The sequence below is a fragment of the Zophobas morio genome, unplaced genomic scaffold (assembly GCF_036711695.1).
Source record: "Zophobas morio isolate AGI-343-1 ecotype UQ-CSIRO unplaced genomic scaffold, CSIRO_AGI_Zmor_V1 ptg000005l, whole genome shotgun sequence".
Classification (NCBI taxonomy): domain Eukaryota; kingdom Metazoa; phylum Arthropoda; class Insecta; order Coleoptera; family Tenebrionidae; genus Zophobas; species Zophobas morio.
Window position 1 is genome coordinate 7,018,164 of NW_026972110.1, and position 20,896 is coordinate 7,039,059.

Genomic DNA, 20,896 nt, shown 5'->3' on the forward strand with positions numbered 1-20,896 from the left:
CCTATTTTATTACTTCCTGCGCGTAAGTTAAGCAAATATAGTAATAGAATCCATCAGTCGACTTGCCACTTTGATGTTGTCTCGATGTTTCATGAATCATGACCCCTAGAGCACGAAAAAAGTGGTAACCCGTCTCCGTGTATCTGTTGTCTGTGTGTATGACTCTCTGTCTCTTTGTCTGTCTGTTTGTCTGTTTGTCTGTCTGTCTGTCTGTGTTGATTTTTATTAAACAGATAATCTCCGAAACTACCGAGCGATTGTTGTCAAATTTTGCATGTATATTAGGAATATCATTGTAAAACGCTAACCAAGGTTTGAGTAAACATTCCCACTACCAATAGAATGACGTCATCTCCAAAATTAACAATAGTAAATTTGTTTTTAATTATATAATTAAATACTCACCACACTCCTGCACGTACGGTGTATGAATCCGTATTGAATTTTCATCCTAGACATCCAGATTTTTGGAAAAAAATCAAACTTGTATCATATTTTGCAAATTATCTACTACAGAACTACAGAACCAAATGCTCTAAAAACTTTTAAGGTTATCCTAATCATGGTGAATCGTTATTCAAACTTTATTCGTTTATCCCCCCAAAAATGGGTGACATCTCAAAATTTTACCGAATAAATCCTCTTTGAAACATGCAAAATATTATGTGATTTATGCACTCTTGATTTTTAGAATTACTTATACAGGGTGACTCAAAAAAATTAATGAATTTATTGTATTGATTAAATCAAGAATGACTTACTCCATGTTCCCCAAAATTTGAGAATACAGTACTGTTATCACTGCATCTACTTATCCAAATTGATATACGTGTCCTTGCAAAAATGATGATGATATCATTGAAAAAACACACCGCAAAGAAACGCGTAATAGGCTTCTGTAACTTTACTTTAACATTACATACAAATTTTAGTTTAACTTATTAAGGTTATCATAAAAAAATAAAATTTTGCAAAACCAAATCTTATAAATGGTCGAAAAATATGCATTTAGTGTACTGTACCTCTAGGGCGATGAAAGTTCTAACCTTCGAGCAATTTTTGTTTTTTTCCGAATGTCGAAGTATTTATCACCGTATTCGTGACAATTGGTATTTAGATTTCGAACTCAGTAGTCTATGTGGCAATTAAAAGCGGATGACAGCTATCAAAATTCATTTTGGAAGAGACATACGGAAAAAACAAAAGCTGCTAACATACGCTAACCAGGTTTTTATTCAAACACCAGATACACATAATTTCCCTGAAATTCTTAGAAAAGCGCAACGTACGAGTACAAATAATTATTTAATGTGTAATGTGTGTAATATGAACATGGTATGCTTCTTCACACTTCTTTGAAGCATTTAACTTTAACACTATTTTTTGTGTACTTACTCGTGTTTTAAAAGACATAATTACAAAATCTAATCTTTGGTTTATAATAATAATGTTTGTGTAACATTCTATAATTACCATGGCAAGTCTGTTCATAACAAGTAAATACGCTTAAAATAATGCAAAAATGGATCATTGTGAAGAACTGTAGTTGCAGTTGCCAATTTAGTAGGTGCCTCAAATATCGAGTGAGCAATATAATTTGTAATCGAGTTACATTTGAAATAACATTTGAACAAAGTACGTGTGTCTTACCAAATTCTGACGATTAATGATGTCTACAGTTCCGCCGTTTACCTGCATTAATGGGTTTTGGAAATTTTATTAAAATGAATGCTAAAAATTTTAAATTGTACCGAGTCGTTCAGTTTTGCAATTCTGCAGTTTTTAAAATTCATCCCTATTTTTTACATGATTTGAATATGTATTCGCCTGTGGTATCCCCAGTAAGACCGTGACCGATATTGGATGTAACTTGAACCACTGTTCAACTGTTCGTTACGTTTGAGGTTAAGTTGATTGTGTTTTCCAAGTGTTTTCGAACTGAATTGTGTCTTTTTCTGAATTCTTTAAGTAACTGAAGGGCCGTAACGAACGATTTTTTGCTTTTGTTGTGTTTCGTACTGAAAATCCTTTTAAAAAAACAGTTCTTTTCAGAACTAACTTGTGTTCATTTTGGGCCGTTTTTTGGCTTAAATTTTCAACAAATTCAAGAACTTGATGAAAAATGGCTTTTACATTGGAACATAAGACTTTTATGATTGAGTCTTACTTTCGAAATGGTCAAAAAATCGACGTACAATGGCAATATTAATTCCTGACACGTGGACCGAATTTAGAGAGCAATTTTCAAACAATATTGTGGATTATGCTAATTTTTACAATTCATTAAAGCGTAGTGCACTTGCCGAACAATATTGAAAAAGACTTGGGATTATTTGCTTATCGATTACAATGTGTGCAAGAATTACATGACGGGAATTTTCCAATCAGACGTGAATACTGTGAGTGGTTTTTGAACACATTTGATGATGAACTGCTAGAGAAGACATTTTTTACGGATGAAGCTTGGTTCCACTTGAGTGGTTATGTTAATTCCCAAAATATGCGAATGTGGAGCCAAGAGAAACCACCTTTTTATGTTGAGGCCCCACTTCATGCACAAAAAATTGGTGTTTGGGCTGCAATTAGCCAAAGACGCATCATAGGCCCATTCTTTTTTAATGGTAAGAAAATGAAAATCAAAGTTTTTTAACTTTCTTCCTCAACTGATCATTTTTTAGGCAATTTAACAGCTATTTGATATCTGGAAGAAATTTTGGGGCCATTCAGAAGAGAACTCCATGATGATGAATTAGCTTTTGGTTTTTTCCAACCATTACGAGAGTTTTTTGACCAAAGAGTTATTAGTCGAAATACTGAACATATCTGGCCCCCAAGATCATGTAATCTTACACCTGCTGATTTTTTCTCTGGCCGCATTTAAAGAACACAATGTATTGTACTCCTGCTAATGATTTGGAAGATTTAAGGAACAGAATAACTGAAAAAATCAACGAAATAAACAACAATGAGGTTATATTGAACAATGTCATTGATGCAGTTTGAAGAAGAGTTTTGCTGTTTTCAAGAAAATGGGGAACATTTGCAGCATTTATTGTGAATAGGGACTTTAAATGTAGTGTTTAATGCTCTAATGGAAATTAATTGTGAATTAAGTGTCTTTTTTTTTTATTAAAAAATAAATGATGAAAATTCAAAATTTTGGTTTGTTTTTGGCTGAAAAATGTGTTTGCACAAGTCGATTTACCTCATTAAAGTGAAAGCAAACCATCATCGATTTAAAAGTCGATTCCTTTACTGTGGTCTGTTTTTATGGAATTATATTCACCGAATTCGCCCCCACATTTCAGGATACGTTCAAAACAAAGAAGATGAGTTTTACTAAATCAAAAATCTGAACATTTAAATGGTTAATCATTCATTATTTAAATTCAGTTCTGAGTTCACGCCATTTTTTTCTTTCCATCTGTCAATTTAATTTATTTGAAGTTACGAACTATGTGGATCAATCATCGACGTGACTTTTCCGAAACAAATGAAAATCAACAAATGACTCGATTACAAATTATATTGCTCGCTCGATACAAGTAAGAAAAGTGTTACAAATTATTGAGTGAATCGAGAAGCAGGAAAAAATACAAATGACGCGAATGAGACAATGTTGCTGGCTGGTTGCTAACTGGAAAAGCGTTGCTAATGAGAAAAGTGGCAAGAAAAGTGTCATTTTCTATAAGACAAAGATGCATTTTTCTGTGGAGGTCATGAAAAAATGTTTATATTTATCATTACCACATACTTACTAAATAAAACATTCTGTAACTGGTAAAGCAAATTGCAAACAAAGTTAGTTCCACAAAAATCAGTTCTAAAAAAAAAGAAACTTTCACATAAAAGAAATAAACTACAAAACATAAACACTTTCAAAATTTTAGTAAATTTAATCTGAAACTTCCTTAAATTAATTAACCAACCATCATAGGTGATAGGTGCGTGATTGGGCGATCCCCGCTTTCACCTGGTATTTGGTGAGCCCTTTCCAATTGTTAACTTGCGAATTGGATTTTTGTTATTCCTGTTTGATGGAGTTCATATTTTTGTATTGATATTGGTGCGTTTTCGGTTATTTTTCTAGGAATTCAGTACTTGTTTTCCCAGTAACAAAGTTTGGTTATCAATTCGAGTTTAATCGTAACTTTTTTTGCGCTGATAACGGATATTTTTGAGGAGGTGAAGTACTGTGATATTTTACTCGCCGAGTACAATTTATTGTAGCTAAACAACATACCCCCAGTCGAAATGGAGACGCCTACGACTTCATTTCCGGCAAGGGATCAGGCTATAGTTCTAAATGCAATTAAAGATTTAAAACTTATTGATTATGTCGTGGCTGTAGGGGATATAGTTGCGCCTAAAAATGTTATATTCGCGTCCCACATGTCGAACGATAGAGTATGTATATATTTAAAAGAAAAATCATATGTTGACTTAATCATTTCAGGTCATCAAAATATTGTTGTTAAGGAAAATGTAGTCAGTGTGCGCTGCCTTATAAACCCGCTAAACGTATTATCTTTTCTAATGTGTGTCTTTCGATCCCTCACAAGATTGTTGAGGATCTCATCAAAAGATTGGGTTTTACCTTAGTATCTATAAGATATCCTTTTTGAGAGCTGGCATACAAAACAGTGAATATAATCATGTTTTGAGTTTTCGTCGTCATGTTTATGTCCAGCCTAATGATTCAGTTGAACTTCCATCTTCGTTAATATTGAAGTATGATGACACGAACTACCGTATTTTTCTAAATTACGACGATGTTTGCTTTAAATGTAAGCAGGTTGGTCATTTCGCACAAGAATGTCCCTCAACCTCAGGTACTTCAATACTTCTTCTCCCACTATCTTACAGGTAAATGACACTTCACTTGAGAAGTCGAATAAGAGATCTAATGGGGATGTCGATAAGAACCGTCCCGATGACGAAGAGGAAATGGAAGGTTTTCAGCCTCTAGATCTGAGTAAAGAGTTATCTTGTGCGGTGGAGAATGATTTAAGCTCTAGACAAACCAAAAAAATTAAAACTTGTGACTCCACTGAGAGTTTAACTTCGACCTCTGATTTGATCCAGCCCGCTAAAGATTTAATAGATAACGCCCAGTACCCGCTAAATTTTGAAGAGCTAACCCGATTTGTCGAGAAAGCTGTCGGTGAATTGGATATCTTAGAGTTAATACGAAAATACACGACTGACGTAGATGGGGTCTCTGCTATGCTATTCGATATTTTTCCTCTGCTTACTCATAACAGCGTCCGCAATCGTATTAAAAAAATTAGACTTAAAATAAAAAAGGCGCTTGCTAGGCTTGCAGATGAAACATCTAATAAAGCTACGGATACTGTGGCTGGCCCCTCAGGCGGTTCCTAATAGGGATTCGATTTCGTTTCTTTTCTTTTCTTTCTTTTCAAATTCTGTTTTCAAAATAATTCATCTGTTAAATATTTTGTTGGCAATTTAGTATACACTAATGTAGCTTCCCTGATGGCAAAATATGTCGACTTCTCTGTGCTGGTGCAATCTTTGAAACCGACTTTCATAATGTTGTCAGAGTCGTGGCTAAGCCCTGCGATTCCTGATACATTAGTGGCTATAAACGGTTACACTCTTTTTAGGAACGACCGGGACGGCAGAAGGGGTGGCGGTGTGGGTATCTTTGTAGCGGACTTGATTTGTTCCAGTTTCACAATTAATATCTTAAGCTCTGAAGTCGGCAATAATGAAGCACTATTTCTCAAATCATCGAACAGTAGTATCTCATTTGTGTTAGGATGTATATACAGACTCCCAGACTCTGCAATTGGTGATGTTAGAAAACTCTTTACGTTTGTGTCAAAAATTGCCGATAGCTGCGACAGACTGATTATCGCGGGAGACTTTAATTTACCTGACATAACCTGGCCTCTTGATCATATCTCTAATTTTGACGCTCCTTCCCAGTTGTTGCGTGATGTACTGATACACATCTAGAGCAAATTATTACTGAACCGACCCGTTATAGGACGAACCAAACACCGTCAACCCTCGATCTAATTATCACCTCGGACGATAAGTTACTAGCAAACTTAGATTATCTGGATCCTGTTGGTAAATCTGATCACGTGGTGTTAAAGGTAGAAGTGCAAATCTGTTTTGAAAGAGGAAGGAGGATTACCTCTACTTGTAGGGTTATTACGAATTATGAGCTGCTCAACAGAGATCTGTTCAACATTGACTGGTCCACCATTCTTGTGGAACCATCTGTAGAAGACAATTGGACTAGATTTAAGAAACAGCTTAATTCTGTGGTGACCAAACACACAGTTTCCGTAGTAAGAAAACAGTCTTCAAATAAACCATGGATCACCAAACAGATTCTCAAACTTATTAGAAAAAAAAGGGCGCTGTGGCGATGTTACAAGCGCACTAGTAGTGAGAGTGATTACAAGGCACACAGAGTGTTTTCAAGCAAAGTTTCTGCTACTATAAGAGATGCCAGATGCAACTATGAGAAGCGCATTGCTGCTTTCAAAGATGTGAAATGTTTTTAGAAATACGTGCGGTCTTCCTTAGTTGGGCCTGTGAAGACCCCTCACCTAAGAGACGTAAGTGAACGTGTCACCGAGGATAGTCAATTTGTCACTAATTTGTTTGCGGACACGTTTGCTAAAGTTTTTACAGTTGACACAAATTCAACAACTATTACTTCCGTTGAATTCTCTGAGGTAGCAATAGCTAAAAAGATATCTAAACTGTGCATAACCAAATCTCCTGGACCAGATAGCATTACCGTGAGTCTTCTCAAAAAGTGCCAATGTTTGTGCCAACCGTTAAAGATTCTGATGGAGCAGTCATTTGAGTCGGGGACTTTTCCTCTTGAATGGAGGTCCGCGGTGGTGAAACCCATGTACAAAAAGGGTGATAAGTTTGTTGCTGACAATTATAGACCTGTCAGTTTAACGTCTCACGTAGTCAAAATCGCTGAATCCATTGTTTATGATGCGTTGATAGAGTTCATGATTAACTGTAATATAATCCCTACAGAGCTACACGGACTTGTGCCTGGTAGGTCTGCTATTACAAGTTTACTCTGCAGTCTTGAGGACTGGACCAAGACGCTTGATTCCGGCGAATCGACTGATGTTCTGTATTTGGACTTCTCGAAGGCCTTCGATCGAGTGCCTTTGCGACATCTTCTACTTAAACTCAACCATTTTGGCGTTCGTGGAAACATTCTTCGCTGGATAGAGGCTTTTCTTTCTAATCGGTTGTTCAGTGTTAAAGTGGGTGACGTATTTAGTATGCAGAGAAGAGTGCTGAGTGGAGTTCCTCAGGGATCGGTACTTGGGTCTCTTCTTTTTAGATCTATACTTCCGACATTAAATATTCTCTGAAGTCGCCTTTTGTAATGTATGCTGATGACCTGAAGATCTATAATAAGAGTTGCAATTTCACTGTTCTGATAACTACTAATAGTAGCCGAAATCCAAAGCATGATTATCATGTGAATGGCACGCAACTGTCCAAAGTTGACTCTTATCGCGATCTGGGTGTAATGGTGTCATCCTCTCTCTTGTGGTCCGAGCACATAGCTGAAGTAGTTAAGAAGGCGAATAGAATTATATTTCTTATTAGTCGGACGTTTAGGGCTATTACAGTATCGATGTTCATCAATTTATATAAAACATTAGTTCGACCAGTTCTTGAATTTGCCAATACTGTATGGGCACCGTCTCTGAAAGGCGATATTGCATCATTGGAGACTGTACAGCGTCGTGCCACTCGTTTGCCGTTTGGGAGAGTTCGCCCTTCATATGAAGGGAGACTGGCCCTAATGCCCTTACCTGCCTTGGCTGATAGAAGGGTAAGGGGGGACATGATTACAACATTTCAAGCGCTTACTAACAACAACTCAGTGATACGGTCCTTTTTTAAGCTAGGCATGCGTGGTCGGACAAGGGGTCATTCCTTTATATTAGTTAAAGGTAACTTTAAAACAACAGCTAGACAGATATACATTGTTAACAGGGTGTTTGATAAGTGGAATTCTTTACCAACGGAGGTTGTGTAGAGTGACTCGGTTTTAAGTTTCAAACATGTGTAACAAAGTGTAGAGTGTAGGTATTAAAGATGCGCGGGCACAACAGGCTTAGGCCTCTGCCCGATCGCAGTTTCATAATAATAATAATAATAAATAATCGTGCATTCGACCAGACACAGTTCATTCCGTTCATGTACTCTACCTATGTTTAAAGAGAGATGAGACTTCGGATTAAGTTTGATTAAAGTATTGACTATTGACGCTTAAGTTTTAATGAATTTAAACTTTTAAACGAAAACGAAAAGAATGTTGATTTTTGGGCGCGGGAAATTAAAATTATCCCATCTATCTCACATTGTACCAGGAGAGCAAAAAAACAAGATCAAAGCCAGCCTTGGTTTTTTGAAATTTTGTCTTTGGCCGTTGTATTTTCAACTCGGATTTTCAAACTGACGGCAATTTGACAAGACAAATATTCTGCCAAAGACAAATCTTCAAAAATCCATGGCTGTCTTTGAGCATACTTTTTATTGCTCTCTCAGTGAGTATTATAATATAATCGACAGCCTGTGGACAGATGGTCAATGCCAAGGCATATTTTTGAAAATTCACAAGGTTAGTTTGCTTTTTTCTTTTATGAAATTGTCATCGCTAAAATTTTTTAATTAACTGTGGTACGAAATGTGATGGTAACCACATAGTCAGATTCAATAGGACCATCAGAAAATCAGTACCTAGATTTATTTGATTTATACACAAAAAGTTTATTGATAACTGCATATTCTTAATGGTCAGTCTTACTTTTCCTAGAAAGGTAGAACCGACAGATATTACACCTGGCTGCGAAATTAAATATTTTTATTATGAAATATACAAGCGGTACAAAATAATAATATCAATTATTAACCAATATTCGTTAAGATTTAAGAAACGATTACACTTTTTTTAATATAAATTTGTATACAATTTTGTAAACAAAATAATGCAAAAATATCTGATACCTAAACCTTTTACGAAAACAAAACTGTACAAAAATCTGGAATGTCAACTTGAATATGAACATAGCAATAACTGATAATAAATAATAAAACCAGAGAGACATAATTTTCAAGAAAAAATATTAAAACAAAAAACTTAATTTCTAAATGATTAGAATAAACACTCAGAAAAGATCTATACGAATTATATCAGATCTTATAAATTATTATTTATTGTCTTGTGTAAATTCGAATCATTCGAATCAGTCAAAAAATAAAACAATATTTCTAAAACATAATTCTTAAAGTAATATTATGTACAAAAAAGACACAATAACCTAAGTAATTTTCAGAAACTACAAATTGTCTTTGGTAATTTCAGAGAAATCTGCTTTAAGTATATATAATATACAGTAATAATTATGAGACTACTTTTGTACTTCAACTCCTTCGTGATATAAATGTGCTAAAAATATCCATTTGTCTATCACAATTTCAAATTTTGATAAAAGAACGAACATAAAGCTAGAAGAATCCCAAAAACTGTCATGACACGTTATTAAATTTTTAGTTCCTCAAATGTTCATTAAAAATATTATTAGATGTACAACTTACAAAACTGGTAAGATCCTAAAACACAACTGAGGATATTTTCCTAGACAAAAATAGAAACAAAAACACTACAAAAACAACTTATTCAAAAGCTGTTAACAATAACCCTAAACATGTAAACTATTATTGCATTTATGTATAACTTTATACGTAAGTTATGGTACAGTATTTCGGAAAGAAATTATGAAGATAGGGAAACTACTGTTGGTCTGTCCATGTTAATGTTTTCTCCGTTCATAATAACCTTTGTATTGTTATTATTGTTATTATTTACAATATGTGGAGAGCTTGGACTTGGTGATGTCGTGGAAGGCGGACTGGGGCTTGACGGTTGAAGCATATCAAAATAACTATTTGTAATTTGTGATGACTGCGACGTATAAGGAGACATTCGCTGATGGGGCTGGTTATTATAGACATAACTTGAAGAACTGTTGTGTTGCATGTGATTTAGTGACGCTACCGATCTCAAATCATTATAATTATCTACAAATAGACAAATATTAGGGTACATCTTAGATACACGGAAACAAAAATTTACCTAATGTGGAATGTTCCAGTTTAACTGATGGCAGATTCTGCTCCAGTTTGATAGTATTGATGGTCGACTCCAAAACATTGGTAATCGTGTTTCGAGAGCTGTTGTCCTTACTGCCCTTTGGTTTCCTCTTTCTTGTCTGAAAAAAGTTACAATTACTCACGACCACGAAACGATAAAAAATGTATACTCAACAATGCAGAAAAATTACACAGAAAATAACTTATGAATTACTTTCAACAAAATTAGACTTCGGACATTCTTGACCATAGTCAAGTGATTAATACTGACTTACAAAGTTCAAAATTCACGAGAGAACACTTCTATGCAATTCTTTTAAAAGCTGACTTCTTACATTGCTCAAATTTTGAAATTAATATGCGAAACACGTCATATAGGAACATCATCGAAAACTATACCTTCCCTATGTAAACAGCTTATAACAAAAAATTTATACTTATTTATGATTACAGGTCAAAAGTAGGTAAATGTTACCATATTTGTTACGTCTACAGATAGTGAATCGATAATAAATGCAGTACAAAGCTTAATGCGAATTTATAACTTCCGTTTATTGTTTTGTGTACAAATAACTCTTTAATAGTAGGCCAAAACATTTTTTTTTGTACAGTTACTGAAAAAAATTCCCACGTTAAAATTTAAAACTGTATTTGCTTGTACGCCATAACGAATTATGCTTGTATGGCAACTACTTTTTTGTTTATCTTATTTCAAGTAAAAAAAAACAAAATAAAATAATGTGTTAAGTAATGATTTGTGTTTCATTTAAAAAACAAAACATCATGAAAAAGCACAAAGTGTCAATCAATATAAATCAATTAGATCAAATTTACTTTACTGATAAAATGTAGTAGTAAAAAAAAATGTGTGTGACTTTTTTGTGGAGTGTCTGGAACTCTCGAAAAATGTTTAAAGTAAAACACTGCTAATTGGGAAGTGAATAAGTTATTATCTGCTCAAAAATTAAAAAAAAATTGAGGTTAGGATGATCATGATTTTTATTCAAAACATGGTGTTTTTATTTATTTTATTTTGACATTTTTGTCATGAAATTTCAAATTTGAAGTTTTTTATACTATCAATTTTCCAGTCTAAAAATAAGCCCTAGAGTAGTTTTATTTGGTACCAACTTATTTCAACAGGTGGTGTTTTTTAAATTTTTGAATAAACAGTAGATGAAACCGCAAATCGTTGTTATTTTGACAATTTTAACCAAAGAAATGACACCTACATAAGATAAGGATCTACTATTTATGTGCATCTTACGACCTAATGAGCTTTTTTGCCCATCAGGGATTTTTCACATTTTTCATTTGGCCGTAAAATCAATTAATAATGAGTGAATCACATTTGACTTCATTTATGTGCCAATAAGATACTTTAAATAATTTATTTAAAAATTTGAGTTGGTGAATACTGTCAACAAGAACTTGATCAATTGGATTTCTAAATTATAATCTCAGAAGAGTTTTCTATTTCAGGAAAATAGCCCAATTTATTTATCTTTGAAATTAGAAACAAAAAGTAGAGGTAAACAAGTAAATCAAATTGGGTTACAATATTTTTAATAGCAACTTCCAGTAATTTCACTTTCGTATGGTTTTTAGTATCAATGCAAGAAGAAGTAATAGAATATTCAATATTTTCACGAGGACTGTATTTAATCTTTACAACATCTTTAGAACAAGTACTAGAACAATTCACTCCCACACACCTTCAAATAGTGAAGATGCAATAAATAAAATTTTAATTTTTAGTGACTATAAAATAAGGTTCAGTATCTTAAAACAAAAATCACTTCCGCTACCCAAAACAGTCCCAATTCTTCCAGTCAAAAATTCAAAAAAAAAAAAACTAATATCAGGAAGGACCATGGAGAACTATTTCAATCAGTGAAGGAACTTTTGAAGCTATAACTACGTATATTCTATGCGGTCTGGCCCCATTAGTGAAATAAAATGGAAAGAACTGATTCTGCGTGTTTGTACAAAATTGATCCCGAGACAATTATTGAATAAATCTTAAAACGACCCAAAATTTATTTATTAATACCCTACTAAACACCTACCTGGATACTGTCTTTCTTCATGGCTAAAGGCCTGTTAACCCCATGAAGTTTAAAGTATAGTCCGCAGGCATTGCAGACGGGTTCTCCAACAGTATTTCTTCTCCACAGTGAAGTCGTACTTGTGTGACAGTTTGTGCAGGTAAGTCCAACGCGACGTGATGCAGACTGTCAACAGCACAAGTTAGAAAAAAAACTCAGAAGTATACTATGTTAATCGAAAAAGAAACAAATTAGTGTACACAATGGACTGGAGCAAAATTAATGTACATTATTACACTGTTACACAAACCTATTTTGCTCAAGTCCAGGGTATGATGGGGCCAATGCACACTATTGCCAGTAAAGCTTGGTTTTGAAGAGTGACTACGAACTACTTATAAGGAAAATCAAATTTTAAAATTAATTAAATTATAAATAAAGAAATCTATGAAAGATTTATTGATATCCCTGGTTAAGATATCAGTCCTATTTGATAGCTTCATTTTATATCAGAACTCGTTTCAAACTTATGTGATTGAATTAAATCTTCAAAACCACCGATTCAAGTTCGCAAAGAAAAAGAAGAAAAGAAAAAGTGCTTTTGATCAAACAAGTAAACCTACCAAACGGCGACTGGATTTTTCTTCGGTGGTGTGCAAAGTAGGGGCCCTATTGGCCCCATTATACCCAGGGTAGTAGTTCTTGTAGAAATCAGGAACACCCCCGTGGCCCGGCTCTGCCGCCACTGCAACGCAAATAAAGAGGGGAATTAGGCTTATCTCTTGCAGAATTATCACAAAAAGGAACCGACTTTGATGTAGCAGCTTTGCCTCGCACATCGGGGGTGTTTTACGCTTACAATTCGCAGACGACCGAACAACATGGCAAGATCTTGACTCCTCCACTTAACGAGGGGCTCCGATTATCACTAGACCGTAACCTTAACATTATGTTAAATGAGTCATGCAATTATTCCCAAAATATGACATGCAGTATGTTGTTCGGTCGACCGTCGAACTCCGACAATGATGAAATTAGACATAAGTGTAAAAGTACCAATCTACGAGGCTGCTTGACAAGGGGCCGGTTCATGCCGTTCATCTTATGGTAAAGGCCACAAGCATTGCACAAGTAGTGCCCAGTACCATCTCTTCGCCATAAAGGGGTGTCGATGGCACCGCAGTTCACACACTCTCGTCCTTCAGTAAAATACTCGGCAGTGCGAGGGTCTACTGTTTAAAAAATTAGTCTAATGAGTAAACTATTTTTCAAGTTGCAGGCTAGACAAGACAATTGTTTTAATCTTGTCTTGGCTCAACTTTGAAATTCAGGACTAGCAAAAGTGTTTCAAAAAATTACACCAATGACCGTTTCAAGACCATGAATTTCGCATTGTTCAAAATTTTTGTTGAAACAGTCAGTTTGTATTTGAATTTATACAGTCATTTATTGAATGGAACTTTCAGAAATTGGTGAAGAATTTTTACACACGATAGAAATAACTGAATTTACAAGAAATAACTGGAATTATGTGGAATTCACCAGAATTCTTTTGGAATTCATCGGAAAAAAAATAAAATGGCACGTATTACCCACACTGATACGCTCATTTTCTCAAACATATAATTTTGCAGCAGATCGCGTTGTAAATCATAGATACAACTAGACGTATTGTCGGTTTTATCGTCGGACGGTAAATTTATAAGTGGAGTGATTTTTATTGACGTTCGTAATTCGTAAATCAAAGCTTGTAGTGTGCCCAAGGACGTTTTGAAATTATTCCAAGTGACAATATGTACTTAATAAAAATTATCGAAAAAGAAATAGAGGTGAACTCATTTATTACAATTACATAATTTTGGCTGCCGTGAATTTTTGACAAAAAAAAAGCGATACTAAATCGATCTAAAAAAATTAGTACTGAAAAATACACTGACCGGCAAAAAAACCAGCCACACTGAAAAATTTCGCAAAACCACTTTAAAAATTATTAATTTAAAGAACCATTCACTATTGACACATGATGTACAAATTAGCAGAAAAAAACGAAGACAAATAAACGCACAATTAAATTTAATTTAACAAAATAACAGAAACAGACCAAGTACGATACTTTCTTAAAAAACACAATAAAGGAGGTTGCTGTTGTAAACAGTGTTTTTCATCATTTGATTATAAGATTGGCAATTAAAAAACATTTTCATGCGAAAACAATTCCATTAACTCTTACAGACATCTCTCAAATTGTCGCTCTGTTTCTGTTATTTTGTTAAATTAAATTTAATTCTGCGTTTGTCTTATTTTTTTTGCTAATTTATACACCATGTGTCAATAGTGAATGGTTCTTTAATAAAATAACGATCACTAGTTAAATTAATAATTTTTAAAGTTTGGTTTTGCGAAATTTTTCAGTGTGGCCGATTTTTTTTGCCGGTCATTGTATTTGAAAATAGTATACTACACAAAAACACATAAACTTGCAACTTTGCCGGAAATCTAACGTTTTCATCGCCCCTTTAAAAGAGAGCGGAGTGCAACTGCCTTTTCATTTGTACAGTAGGCTTTCAGGCAACACTCCTATATAAAATCGTTTCACAAAACTTTTTTTGTGTTACTCTGAATAAGCAATTCTAAAAAATTTTAATGCACTGATAAACCACAAGCAGAATAATAAGTATTTCTTTACATATTTTAGATACGATTTACTCGCCAAATTTTTTAGATGATGTCATCATTTTTTGGGAGGGGATAATTATGGAGTTCTGAGAATATGAGAATTTCACTGTTCGGAGGATTTGAGGATTTTGGTGTTCTGAGGATTTGAGGGTTTCACTGTTCTAAGGATTTGAGGATGTTCTGAGAATTTGAGGATTTTGGTATTCTGAGGACATGAGTGTTTCACTGTTCTGAGGATTTGAGGATTTTACTGTTCTGAAGCCTTGAGGATTTCGCTGTTCTGAGGATTTGAAGATTATTGTGTTCTAAGGATTTGAGGATTTCGCTGTTCTCAGGGTTTGAGGATTATGGTGTTCTGAGGATATGAGGATTTCCCGGTTCTGAGAATATGAGGATTTCGGTGTTCTGAGGATTTGAGGACTATGGAGTTCTGAGGATTTGAGGATTTCGCTGTTCTGAGGATTCGAGGATTTGAGGATTATGGGGTTCTGAGAATTTGAGGATTTCGCTGTTCTGAGGATTTGAAGATTATGGTGTTCTGAGGATTTGAGGATTATCGAGTTCTGATGATTTTTGAAGTTTGAGGAGACAGACAGATCGACAGACGAAAACGGCGGACCTATTGTTTCTTACACTAGTGATCATGACACGTTGGGAAAACACGAAAGTAGCCATTCGCCGAATTAACGACGTCGGGAAGTAAAAAACAAATAATATTTAGTTATTGCATTGCCTATAATGCCTACTTTGTCTTTTTTCAAAGCCGTTTTTCTACTTTTAAGTAGTATATTTTGAGCGCTATTTTAGTTTTTTTACAGCCTAATTCACTTTCTATGAGTTAATAGGAAAATCTCAACAAATTAGATAAAAGTATTTTTGAAAAAATAAGCACAATTTGATTTTTTTTTGAGAACGATCGACACTGTTTCTATGTAAATATACTATTGTTAAACAAAAACATTTATATTTTCATTTACATACCTTAATTGAAAATCATTTTCTGTTCGAAATTTATACAAAAAATTTCTTAAATGTTTCGAAAATTTTCGAAAAAAATCATCTTTTCAAACAAAATCAGAAAAAATGGAATCTCATCTAAAAACAAAATTTATCTTCCTATCCGGTAAAATCCGATGCTGTAATCAGTTTGTCCTAAATCTCACGTGAAACAAATAATTATTATTGATATCTGTTCTATCTAAAGCACGTTTTAAAGCGCCTACTCAAAACGGACAATGTCTTAATCCTGTACAAAATATGAGTACTGCTTATGACAAGGAAGACATACGAGTTGGAGTATGGATGAATTTTTGCCCCTAGGTCCAAAATGGATTTTATGACGCCGATGGTCAAATTACCTGTGGTGAGGGAATTATCCGTAGATATTTTATTTTATGCTGTATAAGTTTTAAAAATATGCAAATTGTTACATTAAAATTCATAGTTCAACAACAATAAAAAAAATTACCGTAAAAAGGCAATTTCCAAGGAAAAATTTATAAATACCAAAATCTAAGAGCTCAGATAAAATACAATAACAAATTCTGCAAAATTTATGGCATATAGAAACAAACTCAAAAAAAAATAATAGAAAGTGTCTATAAAATGATTCATACATCGCAATACCTCTATAAAAGTGTTAGGCAGCATTTAAAGTGAGATGGAGATCACTTTCAACACTTTTTGGGGCTTACTTAAATTTTAATTGTAAAAATAGAATTAGGGTAAATGTGTACAAGAGTGCGAATATGTATAAGAGTACGCACTGATGATTTCTGCTTATTAGTGCCATCTGGGTAAGATGAAGTTATACTATTCAGAATTTAATGCTAAACCTGAGATAAAGGTGCAAAAGTGACCTGAATATAGTTTATAGTTTGGTCGTACTGACGATTTTATGTTCACACGTTGTGTGGATGTAATTTTTACCGCTCATAGTTTCAGTTTTTTGTAAGGTACGTACCAGTTCTTTTATTTTACAGTAATAATTTTCATTAGTTGTAACTTTTAAGGTCTCGTTATACACTAACAGTTTTATACTTTCTATCCATCAAAAGCTTTTAACTTTGAAAACATTAGGTTATGTACAAATGTACAAGAGTGCGCAGCGAGGTATTGTATAAGAGTGCCCATTGCTTGCAATACGTAGTCTAATAGTCTTGGAGATACATATCATACGATAATGAATTATTTAACTGTACTACTTTGTACTGTTTCTCAAGTTGTGTGGTGGTGGTTATGATGTTTTTTTTTTATTTCTACTTCCTGAGCGAGTTGTAATCGAGTCCGTCGACCGACTCTCTATTTTTACGTTTTCTCGACTTTTCAAGACCCCTAGAGTACGAAGAAATAGGTCTCCCGTTTTATGTGTACTCTGCAATCACCTATTCCCATTTATTTTCACCTTAGAAACAAATATTTTTTCATAAAATGTAATGCGCACTCATAAGCGTTCAAATGCGCACTCTTGTGCAATGAACTGTTTAAGAGTACGCATTTACACATGTTGACAAAAATTAAAATTACTCTTAAAATATAATGGTCTTGGGACGTACAATTAAATATATTTGATCTCTAAACATGTATATAACGAACCCATATCATAAAATTTGTCTATCCAAAAAAATTAAAAAGTTGTTGACAGTTTTACACTAAGTGCGTACTCTTGTACACATTTACCCTATCTAGAAACATCTTTTTTCACAAGCGGCAAAATTTTTTAATTAAAAAAAATAGGATTTATAGGCCTGTTTTGCTTTGATCTAACATTTATTTCATCTTTGCGGCAAAATGCTACAGTAACGAGAATAAGAAAATATAATTACCCACGTAAATAACAATAATTTGTTAAAATTATTAGGTGTAATTGTTCAGACATGTTTTGTGTTGTTTATTTTTCCGATCGTTGCACTGATGGATGTTAATAAATAAAATAATAACTTTTTTTCTTCATACTTGACAGTTCTGAAAGTTGAATCCATCCAACCATCTGAAAGATATTTTCTTTGTTTTTTTTTTAAACAAAGCCAATATGAATCAGTCTAAGTTTGATGAGACTAAAGCCATATATTCATTAATTTATTTTTACGGTAGCTTGCACGTACAAAAATAGCCATTTTGCATAGCCTGAAGTGGGCTGGAGCTAAAATATGACATTCTTTCTCGTCTGTTCTTCTAGCTTGCAAAAATGATATAAATAAGAACAGAAGAGTGCAATTCTTGTAATAAGATCAACTTACAAAGATACAGTCAAAGTAAGATTTTGTTTTCCAGTATACTGGCGAGTAACCGACGTATGGAAATCCAGCTTACATAAACGATGTAAAAATACCTGCAATTTACTAGCACAGATTATCCCGAACAAAACCACACAGTGTAAACGAGTCTTAAGATCGAGATTTAGAACTCTCGTCTTGTCCGCAGCCGCCAGTTTCGAACAAAAAATGTGGTATAGATGTGATAGTGAGAGTAAGCCTCAAATCATGATATCTTCGAAAATACCAGACATTTGACTCATGCCGTTGAAATTCCCCGATTTTTTACGGTTTATTATTTGACGTTTGCTATTGACTTTTACAAATGGGTACACAGACGAGGGTATTGTATGAAGCGGAAACAGGTAAGACTAAGTACTTAGAGACAACTAACATACCGGAAATGTCGGAGTAAGTCGATGCGCCACCACTTAACCAAATACACATACTTTATCGCCAGACTTACTTCAGACGCGTGCCAAGATATTAAACAACATCCTTTTATCTTAATTGCAGGTTAATTTATGAATGGCCGGTCTAAGGAAAAACGGTTGATCGATCTACAAACGCACTTCAGGTTTCCGCAACAACTTCTTTGGAAGTTTTCCAAATTATCATTCTCGGAAAAAAAACTACAAAATTAAAACAAAATTAGTCTAAAGAGCAAGGAGCCTATTTAATATTTACGGCGTTTATAATAAGCAACCTTGAATGTTAATTCTCGTGCGTGTTCTATATATTATTGAAAATGATGACTGTTGACGATCAACTTTGTTACAACTGCAGTTTTTTAATATTACCGCCATAACTTAATCGCTTGAGAGTTCTCGTACTAAACAAAACAAACACTTACGGACGGTTGCAGAATTGATCCCGCGTGGGCAGAGGTTTCACTCTGTATTAAATTTCTTGTAATTTTTACTCCGTTATTTAATCCCTAATAGAAATTCCCACGAGTTGTTTGTCTTTATTAGAATGAAAGAAAAACGCCGGTAGCAGTTTATAAAGCTTACTAGGTCACTATTTTGTTTCAAGATGCAGAAATGAAAATAGCAACAAAAGGTTCATTTAATAATCACACTATGATGTGCTGAGTCATGGTTACAGTTCTAAGAAAGGAAAAGGAATGCATGCAGAAGACGCAACATCTATGGGAATATTCATTTAAAGATATTCAATATGACATTCTTTATCACTTATTGTTGCCAGAAAGAAAAGCGTCATGTCGTCGTCTTATATGTTCAACAGCGTGTTTGTATCCTGAAAAGAATCTTCAAAGCACAACAGTCGTTTTTAATGTCTTCGTTCTCTTCTAACGTATTTCTAAGGAGAAAAGTTGGAAAATCGAAATCTGAATTATTAGTTAGTCCGCAAATTTTCTTTGTTTTCCAGGTGGATCAGTCCTCAAGTCAACACTTATACGCTATACGTCATAAATTTATTTGTTTTTCGTTTTAACCAAAGCGTAATGAAAATAACTATAAAAACGTCGTCAATTTGATGTTTAACTTTCCGTCAGTCTAATGTAATCGTTTACTAAATAAACTTTCCTCATTAGGCTATTTTATGTTAATTTATTATACCATCACCAAATTTATATGAAAATTTGTTTTATTATACAATGTTGTGAAAAACAGCACATAGTGTTAACAATACTGTCCCACAATTTTTTTCTATATTTTATAGCATTCTGCAAACAGCTACACTACATATCGAGATCCATAATAATTTCTCAGATATGTAAGTATAAGATATTTGTAACTACACACAAAACAGAAACATTGCGAAAAAAATTAAATTTGTTGCATTTTGGTCGTCAACTTGGTTGTCCTTTCACTAATGTCACCTTCATATATTTATATTAAAATTACGGACCAGTGCGTTTTTGCGAAACTTATATATGAAGTTAAATTATATAAAAAAATGTGCATAGTATGTATAAATATTTCACCTTCTAAAAATATACACATGCATGATTGTGTCACAGTTCGCCCCAATATCTTGAAATAAAAATTAAAATATTTAATAAATAATTTGAGGTCTGTGTTTAAAAGGTACTGTTAAAATTCTATGTCTTCAAAAAACATCAGATGTACCTACCAATAAAAAATGTTTTGTAGAATGTTGTTCTTTTAATAATTTATATTTACCTTTATTATTTTCGTTGCAATTATGAATCTTTGACGAGTCTCTGCACAAATGTTATTTTGTTTAAAATGAAACATATTTTTAATTACAATCCGTTCGATAAAATTGAATTCGAATATGGGATGTTTATTTTGCTCAAAAGAAATATGTACTCATTTAAGGTGGCTATCCATTTTATCATTTGATTTTGACAATGTACTTCCATGATTATAGTTACACATTTTGTGTACGACCTGCATTCTGTTTTCATTCCGTTATGTACGTAAGTGACGTTCAAAACAGATATTTTTTATTAGAACACGGAGAATCAAATTCCTGTATTTCAAACGGAATTGCTGTTATAACGTCCACTTATGATAAATATAGAAGTCGAGTGTTTTAGGGACTTTAAATCGATGTACATCTGTTTACGCACATGCACTTGCCATCTAGAATCCAGATCATATTATGTTTGTCATAAATTACAATTATACATTTGTTGTCTGTTAAATTTGACTAAAATTAACCCAGTTTCAATTATTCATACTTAAACGCAACCACTGCACTTGTGTACAGTAGTAAAAAATGTTTCTACAAAGGTTTTAACAGATG

General features: G+C 33.6%; 2 protein-coding genes across 4 annotated transcripts in view; one reads left to right on the forward strand and one right to left on the reverse strand.

Moving 5' to 3' along the window:
- The first annotated feature begins 5,553 nt into the window (after positions 1 to 5,553).
- On the forward strand, positions 5,554 to 8,062 carry LOC135145281 (uncharacterized). The gene is made up of 6 exons (XM_064077402.1): positions 5,554 to 5,951; positions 6,014 to 6,464; positions 6,543 to 6,782; positions 6,828 to 7,331; positions 7,388 to 7,855; positions 7,928 to 8,062. The coding sequence occupies exons 1-6, from the start codon at positions 5,554 to 5,556 to the stop codon at positions 8,060 to 8,062; spliced, it is 2,196 nt and encodes a 731-aa protein (XP_063933472.1).
- Positions 8,063 to 9,279: 1,217 nt separating this feature from the next.
- Positions 9,280 to 20,896, reverse strand: part of LOC135122542 (transcription factor GATA-4-like) — a 61,036-nt gene continuing 49,419 nt past the window's right edge. Inside the window, exons 6-9 of one of the 3 annotated variants that reach the window (XM_064046785.1) lie at positions 13,284 to 13,459; positions 12,249 to 12,413; positions 10,163 to 10,298; positions 9,280 to 10,107 (exon numbers count right to left, since the gene is read on the reverse strand). In XM_064046785.1, coding sequence (XP_063902855.1) covers positions 9,803 to 10,107; positions 10,163 to 10,298; positions 12,249 to 12,413; positions 13,284 to 13,459 — 782 coding nt within the window. In that variant the 3' untranslated portion in view covers positions 9,280 to 9,802. Of the gene's footprint in view, positions 10,108 to 10,162; positions 10,299 to 12,248; positions 12,414 to 12,850; positions 12,973 to 13,283; positions 13,460 to 20,896 lie in introns of all 3 variants that reach the window. The other 2 variants (XM_064046787.1, XM_064046786.1) reach the window with 2 other exon arrangements.